The sequence below is a fragment of the Sinocyclocheilus grahami genome, unplaced genomic scaffold (assembly GCF_001515645.1).
Source record: "Sinocyclocheilus grahami isolate Dianchi unplaced genomic scaffold, SAMN03320097.WGS_v1.1 scaffold23.1, whole genome shotgun sequence".
NCBI classification, from domain to species: domain Eukaryota; kingdom Metazoa; phylum Chordata; class Actinopteri; order Cypriniformes; family Cyprinidae; genus Sinocyclocheilus; species Sinocyclocheilus grahami.
Window position 1 is genome coordinate 2,227,460 of NW_015505202.1, and position 15,673 is coordinate 2,243,132.

General features: G+C 36.9%; 1 protein-coding gene across 1 annotated transcript; it reads left to right on the forward strand.

Annotated features, from left to right (window-relative positions):
- The first annotated feature begins 1,252 nt into the window (after positions 1-1,252).
- Positions 1,253-13,186, forward strand: LOC107561351 (cationic amino acid transporter 2-like). The gene is made up of 10 exons (XM_016245781.1): positions 1,253-1,562; positions 3,617-3,998; positions 4,086-4,241; positions 4,313-4,379; positions 5,163-5,302; positions 5,528-5,863; positions 7,753-7,855; positions 11,291-11,490; positions 11,581-11,747; positions 13,091-13,186. The coding sequence occupies exons 2-10, from the start codon at positions 3,629-3,631 to the stop codon at positions 13,184-13,186; spliced, it is 1,635 nt and encodes a 544-aa protein (XP_016101267.1). The 5' UTR covers positions 1,253-1,562; positions 3,617-3,628.
- Positions 13,187-15,673: the final 2,487 nt, after the last annotated feature.

Sequence of the window (15,673 nt, forward strand, 5' to 3'; positions counted from 1 at the left end):
ATAACATAAAAGATGGAATTAAATACTGTAAATAAACATATTTTCATGTTAGGTTAATTCTTCACCACCTGCCTTTATAATAATAGCAAACACACCCACACCTCTCTTTAAGCGTATAATATATAATAATTTGATTTATCTTACTAACCATTATCCTATACAGCTTTTTGTATTTTGGTATTTTTTTTTTTAGCTATTCACCTTGTCTTGGCTAGTATAAATGCACTAGATGGACATATTTGACTGTTAAGCTTGCATCTTGCAGAGATGTAACCTAGGTTAAACATAAGGTGGACGTCTTTGACTACTATGCAGCATTGGGCTTTTTAAGCATCTCACATGAATCCTGCATTTACATTTTTTTAAGATGCCGTGAAGTTCACACAAAAATGAAAATGTACTCACCCTCAGGCCATCAAAGATGTAGATGAGTTTGTACTCTCATTCTGACGGCACCCATTCACTGCAGAGGATCTATTGGTGAGCAAATTATGTAATGATAAATTCCTCCAAATCTATTCTGATTAAAAAAACGAACTCATCTACATTTTAGATGGCCTGAAGGTGAGTCAATGTTCAACAAATTTGAATTTTGGGGTGAACTATTCCTTCAAAAGTGGTTCAACTAAAATAAAAAAATGCATTTTGAGACCCAGCTTTCGTTTTCCTTTCCTTCATCACCTTGACTAAGGTCTATGGGAACTTGATCTTTAGTTCTGCATTGCTCTTTATATTTAGTTACTATGCCCACAAATTTGACAAAAAAAAATTCTTAAGCATGTGTGTTCAGCTTTTCAGTAACTCGACTTTTGACTTTTGACAATCACCTCGGTCTTTCAGATTTGTTATATTATCACTATACTGTAGTTCTGGAGAGGCCAACTGACCCAGTATCCCTGTGCTCATGGGCTTATAAATAAGGGAAACAATCATCCATTAAAACCTTTACCTTTGACAGACCTCTTTGTCCAATCAGTGTCCATGCTTTTAGTGACTCTTCCACACTGCATTGGGCAAACAGATCTGTCTGTCTCAATGTTTGTCAATGTCAATTGCTTAACCATTTATCAGTGGTCAATAAATGCACTGGCAGCTGGGACTTACTCGGCCAAGTGTTGTTGTTGTTTTTTTTCCAGAAAGAACATGCTTTTAAAAAAACCCGGTGACCTGATTGAATAGGGAAATTAGCATTGCCTCTCTCATGTGTGAAGTCTAAGTCTCTCCTCCTCTTTGGGGCAGCACACAGCTGCCAGACCAGCCCTCCTCACAGGGGGCAGGGCAAGTTAAGACAAACCAGAACGGAGTAAAGTAGGCAGTAAAACTAGTGCAGTTGTGGGCTGACATGTCATTTGAGCTTGAAGGAAGGAAGGAGCAAACTCGAGACAGGACTTGGGAAGGACTGACTTGGATCTCTCTGAGCCTGTGAGCTTTTTTAAGAAATCAGTGGAGATCCCTGAAAGGCGTGTGTGTGTGTGGGGGTGCATGTATGTGTGTGTTTGCGTGTAACTGTAAGGCATTACGTCCATAAGGCGATTCTACAGCTGCCAGTCTCTCATCAGGTGGTAAGTTTTAGTTTTTGTGTGCAAATACATAATTTTAGATAATTTTGAATTGTTCACGTGCATTTACACATGCTCAAATACTTTTAGCAGATCCATTGAAAACATATCATTTTAAAAGCAGACTAATGTATAAAAGTTAATCTATGACCATTGCATGTGCAAAAGTCTGTCTGTACTCTTACCAACTTCTATTAATTCATTAAACTTGTATTAATGATATCCACTCACTCATTACAGTAAGACAGAATAAAGTCTGGCTCAGCTATAAAATATGCTGTGCTGTAACTGAGTTTCAGAGTTGCTTGTCAAATTAATCAGGATGAGCTCTCAGGGCTACAGCTCACAGGTACAGCCTCATGCATGTCAATCTGCTCTGCGTGTGTGATTCCTTAACACTTTTCACAGGTTGTAGGCAGACACAGTGTAATGCTAATGCCCAGCCACTTGGTCACACGCACCACAATGTGCCAAATCTTTTATAGGAATGTCTTTTATGTGTAAAAGAAGTTCTTTAGGAAGTAACTTAACTGCAACTTTGGTCTGCAACCTCATTTACATGCAAAATGAGACCAAAACAAATCCATAAAAGTGTTCTATGTACTGTCTGTATGTGTGTGTGTATATAAAAATATGTATTCTACTATTCAAAAGTTTGGGCTTGTTAATTTTTTAAAATCTTTTTGAAAGAGGTTTCCTATGGTCACCAAGGCTGCATTTGTTTGATTAAAAATACAGTGAAACAGTAATATTAATTAGCAGGGGCATTGCACAAGATCCCGGGCCCTATGCATAGGCAGTCCTGATGGGCCCCCATGCCCATACTATTTTAGTTTTTTAATCCCTCTCTTCCTTTGGGGCCCTGGTAATCAGTACTGGTTTTACCCCCAGTCTGACGCCCCTGTTAATTAGTAATATTGTGAAATATTATTACAAATGGAAAATAACTCTTTTCAAAATTTTTTTTTTTAAATGTAATTTATTCCATTACTCCAGTCTTCAGTGTCACATGATCTTTCAGAAATCATTTTAATATGATGACTTACTACTTAATTATTATTGGTACTCAATAATTAATAATGGTTCTTAATATTATAAACGTTTAAAATATTTTTTGCTGCTTAATATTTTTTGCAAAAATATTAATAATATTGTTGTGATTATTAATGTTGTGTGATAATAATTATATATATATATATATATATATATATATATATATATATTTTTTTTTTATATATAGAAATCTTTGTAATATTAGAAATATTTTTACTGTCACTTTTGATCAATTTAATGTGTCTTGCGGAGTAAAAGTTAAGTTAAAATCATATCGATCCCAAACCTTTGAAAAGTGTATAAAGATATATGATTATATTATTTAGCTATTTAATGATGACAACAGCTAAAAGGGGTTTAATTACCTCTGTAGTGTATGTAACTAATTTTCATTGTGGAAGGAGTCTAGTATTGTCCTCAGTTTATATAAGTCTAAATATTTTATATACATGTTCCAGTCTGCTTTATATAAACTCATAATACTATATACATTTATAACAAACTTTTAAATTCAATTAACTTACTACCGGCTTACTACTAACTTAACTCTTTAATTGCACAGAAGCACACTGGCCAATAAGCGATGTGCCAAAAACCTACGCCTATCAAAATGAAATTCACTTCACACCACTATTATGCAATAATGCCTAAGGCTTTTACATTATTGTACATTGTGCAATTCTAAAGCCTGCTTAAACTGCAGACATGTACAAGTGAGAACAAAGGCCAAAAGTGTTGTTGAATAATACAGTGTTTTTTTACATGCCTCAGCTCCACTATGGTTCGCAATACTTTGTTTCGCTTGCAGAATCAAATCTTAACATTGTGCATTTGTTTTTTTCATCCCATTTGCACAACGTTAGCCAAAAAATCTACAAAATGTTCACCACACATACTGGGTCATCATGAATATGTACAATATAAAAAGGACAATAAATCGTATCCTTTCACTTGAAAAGAAAAATGTCATCTTGAAAACAAAAAACAAACAAACATCTTGACAGTTAACAGGAAGAATGCTGGAACATTGCCTCACGTTTGGCCGCTCCCTTGTGAGGAGGAAGAATGTGGACCAGGACTGTCTGGAGGAGTCCAAGCTGTGCCGATGCCTCTCCACTGTTGATCTGATTGCCCTCGGGGTGGGAAGTACACTTGGGGCCGGTGTCTATGTGCTTGCTGGGGAGGTGGCCAAAAGCAGTTCTGGTCCCAGCATTGTGGTGTCTTTCCTCATCGCTGCTCTGGCATCTGTGATGGCCGGCCTGTGTTATGCCGAGTTTGGTGCACGGGTACCCAAGACGGGCTCAGCCTATCTGTACAGCTATGTGACCGTGGGGGAGCTCTGGGCCTTCATCACAGGATGGAACCTCATTCTGTCATACGTCATAGGTAATTATGATTTGGCAATATTATAAATCAGTTAAATAGCAAATAAATTTTTTTTTTCCAACCTAAACTGATATTCTGTTGGGACAGGGACCTCTAGTGTGGCACGTGCATGGAGTGGGACATTTGATGAGCTTATAGGGGGCCACATTGAAAAGTTCTGCAAAATGTACTTCAAAATGAGTTTGCCCGGCCTGGCAGAGTACCCTGATTTCTTTGCTGTCTGTCTGATCTTACTACTGTCAGGTAAAAAAAAAATCATTGTACTATTGCACTATTAGTCTCTAGTGCAGCTCAACCAGATCTCGTCCCATTAGAATGTCGAAGACACGCTAGCTTTCCAAAGGCAGACGAACTTAGAGTGGTTACAAGTTCTGGAATGCAGTACGTATAAGATGCACGAAACGCACATACTGACAGACTTTCACCTGTGCTTTGTGTTTGATGTCCGAATACTTTTATACGAAATTGAGGTAAACACCGTTAGCTATGTTTTCAGAACAGGACAAAACATCTGATATATCGAAATAGAATGATGCATTAGAGTAAATGCAGCCTGTTAAAGCTGCCGCTGACTGTGATCTCATCAGTAATAATCAAACAGCAATAATGCTGAGGAAAAAAGAAAAACCCATTACTATGATTGTCTGTAAACTTTCGGATAGCCTACTTAAAGAACACATTTTTAAAATAATTAATTATTTTAAAAAGTAGACTGCTTATATAATTTAATTAAAAAAATTAAGTAAAATTTGCACAAAATAAATTTGATATAAAATTTATATGAAAATGTAGCCATGTGCAGTAATATTGAAAATGTGACGCATCATGATATTGAGTTGAATCGAATCGTTGATATGATAATCGTAATTGAATTGAATCGTGAAACCAGTGAAGATTCACACCCCTATTTTTAAGATGGCAGTACTGACAGAGATTCCAACTATAAAAAAAGCATAGAAACTGCAATTTTGTTTAAAATGTAAAGTTGTAAAGATGTATTTGCACAGCAGAAAAATTAATTAGGAAAATATGTAGATCAAGAATCGTTTTGGAATCGGATCGTGATTCCCAGAATCGAAATCGGATCGTGAAGTGCCTAAAGATTCCCACCCCTAGTAATTAATTGACCCCTTGCTTCTGCTGATGTCTTTGCCTTATATGCAGTCTGTTGGGCTCCATTTTCCCAATGCCACGTGTAATCTATGCTATGGCACAGGATGGGGTGCTTTTCAAAGCGTTAGCCCAAATCAATCCTAAGACGAAGACCCCGCTTATTGCTACAATGTCTTCAGGTGTAGTTGCAGGTGAGAGATGGGGGCACGATTGCTATGCAAATCGCGAATGTGATCCACCAGGCAAATGTGAAAAAGAGCGGAAATGTACAATAAAAGACATTGTGGAAACATGGAAAACATACATCAAATAAACCTTGAAATATCAGGACTTTTAAAAATGGTAACTTCCAAGCCTGGATGAATCAAGGAAATGAATAAAATCCTAAAAAGTCACGGCAGTTCATTGAATATAAATGTCTGTGTATCATATGCTCATATCTAAAATCTTTATACAATTACTTAAAAAAATTCCAATAATTACATATGACTGGAAAAACACAATTGGCTGCACTTGGTCAATATCTGCTCCTTCACATTTGCTGGTGTTGGTTAATATGTTCTTTTCCTTCCAGAGTTACAGGTATCTGAACTATGACTCCTTTTTTGTTTTTAGCCTGTTGGGCTCTATGTTCCCTCTTCCCCGCATTCTGTTTGCCATGTCACGAGATGGCGTGCTATTCAGATTTCTTTCCAAAGTGAGTAAGCGTCAGTCGCCAGTGGCTGCCACTATGGCAGCGGGCACTACCGCGGGTAAGCGAAGACTGAGGTAGGCCTTGCATGGCCTGCTGTCTTGTTTGTGTCAGCCTGGTGGAGGTGCAGTGTGCTTGCTTAATTGCAGTATGCTGTTAATAGATGCATGCTGTCACTGTGGTGGTGGTGCTAAAAGTCGCTGTGATTAGACAATATGTGATAAAAACCTTTATGGAAGCTATTTATTGCAAGCAAATGTGATATGTAGAGTGCTTGGTGGTGAAGTTGACAGGAAAAAGAAAGAAAATCAGTCATCCAGTATAAGTTGGAATTATCAAAATGTTTTATGTTATTGAAAGAAATCTCTTATGCTCTAGGCTGCATATTTTTACTATATCAAAAATCTAGTAAAAACTGTAATATTGTAAAACATTATTACAATTTAAAATAACTGTTTTCTATAAATGTAATTTATTCCTGTGATGGAAAAGCTGAATTTTCAGCAGCCATTAAAAAAAAAAAGTTCTGCTACATAATATTTGATGGAAAATGGATATTTGTGATTGTAACTACCACTCAAAAGTTTGGGGTAAGATTTAAAAATTAAATAAATAATTTTTTTGTTTTAATAAGCAAGGACGCATTACATTTATCAAAAGTGACCATAAAGACATTTATAATGCTACAAAAGATTTCTGTTTCAAACAACCATTATTATTAATATTTATAAAACATTATTAATAATTGAGCACCAATAATAATAATAATAATAATAATGTTTCTTCAGCAGCAAATCAGCATATTAGAATGATTTCTGAAGAATCATGTGACATTGAAGTTTGGAGTAATGTTGCTGAAAATTCAGCTTTGCATCACAGGAATAAATTGCATTTTTAAAATATATTACAGTAGAAAAGTTATTTGAAATGTTTCACAATATTTCTGTTTTTATTATATTTTTGATCAATTAAATGTAGCCTTGGTAAGCATATAAGACCCTGCTTTTAAAAACATAAAAAATAGCAATTATTCCAAACTTTTGACTGGTAGTATATCTGACTTCATGTGTCAGGTGCAGATGTGTAATACTGCTGACAGCTGCAGGGAGGGATTCTCAGTACTTCACTACAGTGTGGTAATACAGCACTTTGATGCTAGCAGGGGTCACTCAGTGGATGCTTATGGATTCTGAGGACTTCTAAAGAATGAGAAGGCAGAGGGGAAGCTTAGTGAAGGGATGAGGACGCAGGGCAGATAATGGTTTTTGGAGCCCCCTGCACATTAAGCCTATACTGTAGCACTGTATGTTTGTTAGTGTACACGGCCTTCTTACTGTGAGGGAAGTCTAAACAGCTGTATATGAAGTCATAGGGCACATCTGGTGTGAATTTCATCAGAAGATACCAATGCTATTGCATTCTGAGTTTAAAATCAGACATCCACTAATGAAGGAATCTGTATTGATTATTGACTTCAATTACATAGTTCACCAATCCTGCTCTTTAAATTTGTAAGATTTACTTAATTAAATGAACACAAATGAAATAAGAAACTGTGCATGCTCTGTTGGTGTATAATGACCTTGATATCTTTTTTACAACCAAGCCACACTTAAAAATGTATGAACACCGTTGCATTAAATTGGAATTTATTTGAATATAACACTTTAAGCAAAAAATAAAAACAAAACAATATATACTGTATACTGTTAAATTTTTGGTTGTCAACCTAGCAAGTAATTGCAAACATTGCTTAGAAAATTTACATGAATTATGAGAAAGTAGAGGTATTTAAATTGTTATGCCATGGAATTAATGCATTTTAAGTGTATCTAAACTATTTAATTTATAGAAGTTCTTATAGTTTGTGATATAATAATTTGTGTTTGTTATGCACTTAATGTATTATTTTTAAACTTAATCTGATAAGCATTTGTTTAATACCAACAGCTATCATGGCTTTCCTGTTTGACTTGAAAGTGCTGGTAGACATGATGTCTATTGGAACCTTGCTGGCATACTCTTTGGTGGCTGCTTGTGTTCTAATCCTCAGGTTAGTGTACATTCAGTGCATTCATTTTCAATCAATCAATCAATCAATCAATCAATCAGGGGTAAGATTTAAAAATTAAATAAATAATTTTTTTGTTTTAATAAGCAAGGACGCATTACATTTATCAAAAGTGACCATAAAGACATTTATAATGCTACAAAAGATTTCTGTTTCAAACAACCATTATTATTAATATTTATAAAACATTATTAATAATTGAGCACCAATAATAATAATAATAATAATAATGTTTCTTCAGCAGCAAATCAGCATATTAGAATGATTTCTGAAGAATCATGTGACATTGAAGTTTGGAGTAATGTTGCTGAAAATTCAGCTTTGCATCACAGGAATAAATTGCATTTTTAAAATATATTACAGTAGAAAAGTTATTTGAAATGTTTCACAATATTTCTGTTTTTATTATATTTTTGATCAATTAAATGTAGCCTTGGTAAGCATATAAGACCCTGCTTTTAAAAACATAAAAAATAGCAATTATTCCAAACTTTTGACTGGTAGTATATCTGACTTCATGTGTCAGGTGCAGATGTGTAATACTGCTGACAGCTGCAGGGAGGGATTCTCAGTACTTCACTACAGTGTGGTAATACAGCACTTTGATGCTAGCAGGGGTCACTCAGTGGATGCTTATGGATTCTGAGGACTTCTAAAGAATGAGAAGGCAGAGGGGAAGCTTAGTGAAGGGATGAGGACGCAGGGCAGATAATGGTTTTTGGAGCCCCCTGCACATTAAGCCTATACTGTAGCACTGTATGTTTGTTAGTGTACACGGCCTTCTTACTGTGAGGGAAGTCTAAACAGCTGTATATGAAGTCATAGGGCACATCTGGTGTGAATTTCATCAGAAGATACCAATGCTATTGCATTCTGAGTTTAAAATCAGACATCCACTAATGAAGGAATCTGTATTGATTATTGACTTCAATTACATAGTTCACCAATCCTGCTCTTTAAATTTGTAAGATTTACTTAATTAAATGAACACAAATGAAATAAGAAACTGTGCATGCTCTGTTGGTGTATAATGACCTTGATATCTTTTTTACAACCAAGCCACACTTAAAAATGTATGAACACCGTTGCATTAAATTGGAATTTATTTGAATATAACACTTTAAGCAAAAAATAAAAACAAAACAATATATACTGTATACTGTTAAATTTTTGGTTGTCAACCTAGCAAGTAATTGCAAACATTGCTTAGAAAATTTACATGAATTATGAGAAAGTAGAGGTATTTAAATTGTTATGCCATGGAATTAATGCATTTTAAGTGTATCTAAACTATTTAATTTATAGAAGTTCTTATAGTTTGTGATATAATAATTTGTGTTTGTTATGCACTTAATGTATTATTTTTAAACTTAATCTGATAAGCATTTGTTTAATACCAACAGCTATCATGGCTTTCCTGTTTGACTTGAAAGTGCTGGTAGACATGATGTCTATTGGAACCTTGCTGGCATACTCTTTGGTGGCTGCTTGTGTTCTAATCCTCAGGTTAGTGTACATTCAGTGCATTCATTTTCAATCAATCAATCAATCAATCAATCAATCACTTCATGGTGACAGCATTACTATTTGCGATACAGCTGTTAATACAAGTATGCTTCTTAATGATTGTAGCGTCTGGACCACTCAAACACACAATATATATTTTGTTAGCTAGATTTAACAAATACTCTGTAACACCCCAGGAAGCCGAACAGGCCCCTGGTTCCATAGCAACACTGACACCAGATACGTTTACAACCTCATGGAATGTGACCAGGGAAAATGTCCCATAAGCAAGAGGCAAATGCAGAGTAGCAAACCAATAGACTAGTCGGTACAACACTTACAGCAAGAATTATGCAGTGGTCTGCCATCTAGTGGTAATGACATTTCCCAACTGTGCTACATTAAAGGGGTCATATGATGCTGATAAAAAGTATTTTGTGTATTTGAAATGTGTTTATGCGGTTTAAGGTTCAAAAAACATTATTTTCCACATACTGTACATTATTGTTTCTCCTCTATGCCCCGCCTTTCTGAAACGCACCGATTTTTACAAAGCTCATCGGTCTGAAAAAGCGAGGTGTGCTCTGATTGGCCAGCTATCCAGTGCGTTGTGATTGGCCGAATACCTCAAGCGTGAGACGGAAATGTTACGCCCCTTGCCATATTGTGATGATGCCCTGTCAGGCCGGAGCGATGATTCAAAAACATGAAAACCCATTATAAACGAGGCATTTGTTGCATCCAGTGGGGACATAATTATGGATTATAATGACTTATACTGTCTTTTTACGCGTTGCGTTGCATCGCGCCGCGCCGCGTAAACATAAAACCATGTCTGCATTTGTGATCGGAGAAATGACAAACAACAAGTCCTATACTACACTGCCCAAAAAACTCGCTTTAAATATATAAAATATAAAAACTATTTAAATATAAAAGACGTACTGTCTTTGAGTCAGAACAGCCGGCATTGTGGTCTACTCTTCCAGGATCAGGAAACAGTCCTCCATAAAATGTGCTGCACACATCTGAATATTTGGGTTGAACTGTTCTGGAACAGTGTTGTAAATACAACTTAACCACTGATTTCTAGTCGTGTCCATTTTTGGAAGGCCAAACAAAGTAGTTTAGCTTTCACAATGAAACAGCGTGACACACGGCGGCCTAGCGTGAGTGGAGGCCGGGGGATAAAGTGAGGAACAGCCGGAGGGCTAGAGTGAGCAGAGGCGGCGGATTCGACGAAGGAGCGTCCGGAGGGCTTGGTCCATTTTTGGAAGACCAAACAAAGTAGTTTCGCTTTCACAATGAAACAGCGTGACACACGGCGGCCTAGCGTGAGTGGAGGCCGGGGGATAAAGTGAGGAACAGCCGGAGGGCTAGAGTGAGCAGAGGCAGCAGATTCGACGAAGGAGTGTCCGGCGGGCTTGCGGCAAACAACCTTGTAAGAGCGACATGACGGAGGAAACAACAAAACTACAGCGAGAATAAAAGTTACGCCTTCTTTCTTTGCGTGAACATTTGGGCGGCGTTATGCAAATCTTCCCACATAGCGACGTAGATATGTTATAGTTTTAGGTAGGTGTGGCTGACTCTTAACTTTTATAAAGAATATCTCTTTGGATTTGAGACTTTAGTCTTTTACAGATCTTCTTTATGCACCAAGAGCTTGTAAAACTCCAAAGAGAAAGGAAAAAGTGAAATCGCATCATATGACCTCTTTAATGTATATTTCAATGATTTGACTTTGAACATATTTTATATAGACAATTTTCTTGTGATAGTCTCTGTAGAGCTTAAATGATACTGTCACATTTGATGTATTTATCATATTCAACAAAAAGATTTGTTAGTGTTTTAATAATGTTTCTGTTTCTAATGGCATGAAGTAACTATATAAAATGTGCATGTCAGGTATCAGCCAGATGCTGCGTTTGAGAGGTCTAGGATCAATGAAGGCAAGGAAGAGGTTGGTGAGTCTGAACTGACAGAGTCTGAGTCTCACCTGAACATGCTGAAGGATGGAAGCGTAACCCTGCGCTCTCTGCTCAACCCTCCACTGTTGCCCACTGAGCAGACTTCCACTGCCGTCAATGTGTCTGTAATGATCATGGGTTAGTACAGCAGCAGTTCGAGATTGATTTGACAAGTTAGTTTATAAAAATTACGTAGCCATTCTGATCTGTGTTTGTTTTTCCCTGCAGTGTTTTTTGTGTGTGTTGTTAGCACACTCAACACATACTACGGACAGGCCATTATTGCTATGGAGCCTTGGGCCCTGGGGGTCTTGGGTGCATCTTTGTTCATCTTCATCATGTGCATGCTTCTGGTTTGCAGACAACCTCAGACGAGGAAGAAAGTTTCTTTTATGGTATGTAGGTTTGAAATCTAACATACAAAAGTTTGGGGTCAATAAGATTTTTAATGTTTTTGTAAGAAGTCTCTTCTACTCACTAAGGCTGCATCTGTTTGATCAAAAATACAGTAAAAACTGTAAAATTGTGAAATATTACTACAATTTAAAATAACCGTTTTCTAGTTGAATATATTTTAAAATGTCATTTATTTCTGTGATGCAAAGCTGACTATTCAGCAGCCATTACTCCAGACTTCAGTGTCACTTGATCTTTCAGAAATCATTCTAATATGCGGAGTTGATAATCAAGAAACAATTCTTATTATTATCAATGTTGAAAACTGTTTATTATTTTTGTAAACTATGAAACATTTCATTCTAGATTCCTGGATGAGCAGAAAAAGTTCAAAAGAACATCATTTATTTTACATAGAACCTTTTGTATCATAAATGTCTGCACTGTCACTTTTGATCAATTTAATTCATCCTGTTGAATATTAATTTCTTTAAAAAAAATCTTACTGAGCTCAAACTTTTTAATAGTACATCAATGTTTAAGTTAGACAGTTAATTTAAGTTAGTGAATTCTTTATGAGTTTTTCAATAATCAATATTTTTTTCTGTATAAATACACAGGAAGATCACACTCTTAAAGGGATAGTTCACCCAAAACTGATCTCCAAACCAAAATCTCCAAAAGTTGATCTCCAAAGTTTTTTTCTTTCTTTTATGGAACACAAAAAGATGATTTTACCCAGAATGCTGCTCTTTTCTATACAATAAAAATGAATAGTGTCCAGTATGAATTCACAAGTCTTAGACTAACTACACAGGTTGTGAGGATTGCTGCTATGGTCCTATCACTTTTATTGAATGGAAAAGAGCAGCAACAATCTGCCTAAAATCTAAAATGAAACAATGTGAAGGTGAGTAAATAGTGAGAGAATTTTAAATTTGGGGTGAACTTTCCCTTTCATAGACGTGCCCAATGTTGAATCATTGCTGCTGTTTATCTTGATGTGTATTCTGCCCAGAACAGCACTGGGTTTTAGGGTAATAGCCTGTATAAAATATCTGTGTTTGCCAAGCATTCTGTGTTCTTTGGAGGACCGTATTGTGTGCTATCCTTATCTAACATGAAAAACAGTGTGAGTTGTAATAATACTTTTTGGGTAAACTGTCCATTTGATAATTTTTTTGGGGTGAACTGTGCCTTTAATAATATATATATATATATATATATTTTTTTTTTTTGGATGAACTGCCTTTATGTACCTAATGGATCCAAATGCAACATATGCTGGTATATGAAGGCATACAAATTTTATATAAATCTTAACTTTGACATCAATCCACAGGTTTCCTCATCTATTTTGGATATGGAATCTGGCATAGTGATGAACGTAAGAGGCATCTACAGAACTGTGGTGTTGCGACAGAGAAAAAGACATTGACAGGAAATGAAGGCACTGTGGAGTATGTGACGCACATAAAGAAGACTAGCCCATGTTAAAGAGCAGCAGATAAAGCTATAATAGTAACTAGCTGTTATCCACGGCATTCACCAACCAGCTGACAGACATGAACTCTGTGTATTCAGCTCTGCCTTTACTGCAATCATGAACAATCACTGTAACACCTCTCACTGCTGATGCACTCACCTGTGATGTGATAGTAGGACATTAGGTGTGTGTGATCTGACAATGAAAATTTAATGCATTGATTGTGGAATTGATTCTGTTTGCACCAAATATAAACTGATATTTGTTATATATATATATATATATATATATATAATTATGATTAATAGCAATAACTGAACATGAATAGCAACCAAAACTTTCTTTTTTTTAATTTTAAATGTTATTAATTTTCATAGCATTGAATTGAATTGTCAGAGCAAATATTTTCACCCCTGTAAGACATACCTCTGTGTATAAGCAATTTGCTCTTAAATGTATTTGGAAGAGAAAGGGAAAGCATGTTTTTTTGTTAGTTTTTTTGCATAAAAGTATTACCATATTTTAATATGTTCTTTTCCTTCCAGAGTTACAGGTATCTGAACCATGACTCCTTTTTTGTTTTTAGCCTGTTGGGCTCTATGTTCCCTCTTCCCCGCATTCTGTTTGCCTTGGCACGAGATGGCGTGCTATTCAGATTTCTTTCCAAAGTGAGTAAGCGTCAGTCACCAGTGGCTGCCACTATGGCAGCGGGCACTACCGCGGGTAAGATACATATTTCCACAGACAGTATCTTAAGATTACTTCCACTGTTAGTTTGTTAAAAAAAAAAAAAAAAAAAAAAATGTATAGCATATATACTTAGTTCTAAAGGTATGAGACACGTGTTAAAGTGGAAAATTCTAAAAGATTTAGAATTAATACTGTTAACTTACTGTACGTGCCTGGGATGTTAAAGGGTTAGTTCACCCAAAAATGAAAATTAGCCTGTGTTTTACTCACCCTCAAAGCATGCTAGGTGTATGTGACTTTCTTCTTTCAGACGAATTCAGTCGGGGTTATATAAAAATTGTCCTGGCCCATCCAAGCATTTCAATGGGGGTAAGCGGGTGTTGGTTGTCAACAGTTCAGTGGCTCTAACGTCTGTCGTTATGAAGTAATTTGAAAAACTGGTGCTGGCCCACCTGAAGGACATTACTGGACCCTTGCTGGATCCTCTTCAGTTTGCCTACAGAGCAAACAGGTCTGTGGACGATGCAGTAAACATGGGACTGCATTATGTTCTGCAAAATCTAGACAGACCAGGGACTTATGTGAGGATCCTGTTCGTGGACTTCAGCTCGGCCTTTAACACTATCATCCCAAACCTCCTCCTGCCCAAACTATCTCAGCTCTCCGGGCCCACCTCCGTCTGTCAGTGGATCAACAGCTTCCTGACAGACAGGCAGCAGCTAGTGAGGCTGGGCAAACTCACATCAGCACTGGAGCTCCTCAGGGTTGTGTTCTCTCTCCACTGCTCTTCTCCCTCTACACCAATGACTGCACATCTAAAGACCCCTCTGTCAAGCTCCTGAAGTTGCAGACGACACCACACTCATCAGCCTCATTCAGGACGGTGACAAGTCTGCTTACAGACAGGAGGTTAAAGAGCTGGCTGTCTGGTGCAGTCTCAACAATCTGGAGTTCAACACGCTTCAGGAGAAACACCCCTGCTCTCCCTCCACTCACCATCATGAACAGCACTGTGACTGCAGTGGAGTCATTCAGGTTCCTGGGCACCACAATCTCTCAGGACCTAAAGTGGGACACTCACATTGACTCCATTGTGAAAAAGGCCCAGCAGAGGTTGTACTTCTTTCGCCAGCTGAGGAAGTTCAACCTGCCACAGGAGCTGCTGAAACAGTTCTACTCTGCTATCATTGAATCCATCCTCTGCACTTCTATAACTGTCTGGTTCAGCTCAGCTACCAAATCTGACCTCAGAAGACTACAGAGGGTAGTCCGGACTGCTGAGCGAATCATTGGTACGACCCTCCCTTCTCTTCAAGAACAGTACTCTTCCAGAGTGAGCAAAAGGGCTGGCAGAATCACTCTGGACCCCTCACATCCAGCACACTCCCTCTTTGAACTGTTGCCATCTGGTCGACGCTACAGAGCACTGAGCACCAGAACGACCAGACACAGGAACAGTTTCTTCCCTCAGGCAATCCATCTCATGAACACTTGACAATAACTGTGGAACACACAACACTATTTATACACTCACACACTTATTTATCTAACACACATACTTAGTCTACATTTCAATTTTGCACTAATATACCTGTACATACAAAACTATCTATTGTAATATACCTGTACATAATTGTCAATTTGTATATTGTATTCCCTATTTACTTGTTCTATATATATTTTTTTATCTGTGTTTTTGTTCTGTCACTGTCATTCTGTTACACTGTGGAAGCTTCTGTCACGAAAACA

Coding starts and splice junctions, on each gene's coding strand:
- LOC107561351 (XM_016245781.1), top strand. CDS start 3,629: ATGCTGGAACATTGCCTCACGTTTGGCCGCTCCCTTGTGAGGAGGAAG. Junction 5,303..5,527: donor GTCTTCAGGTGTAGTTGCAG/GTGAGAGATGGG, acceptor ATTGAATATAAA/TGTCTGTGTATCATATGCTC. Junction 5,864..7,752: donor GGCAGCGGGCACTACCGCGG/GTAAGCGAAGAC, acceptor TAATACCAACAG/CTATCATGGCTTTCCTGTTT.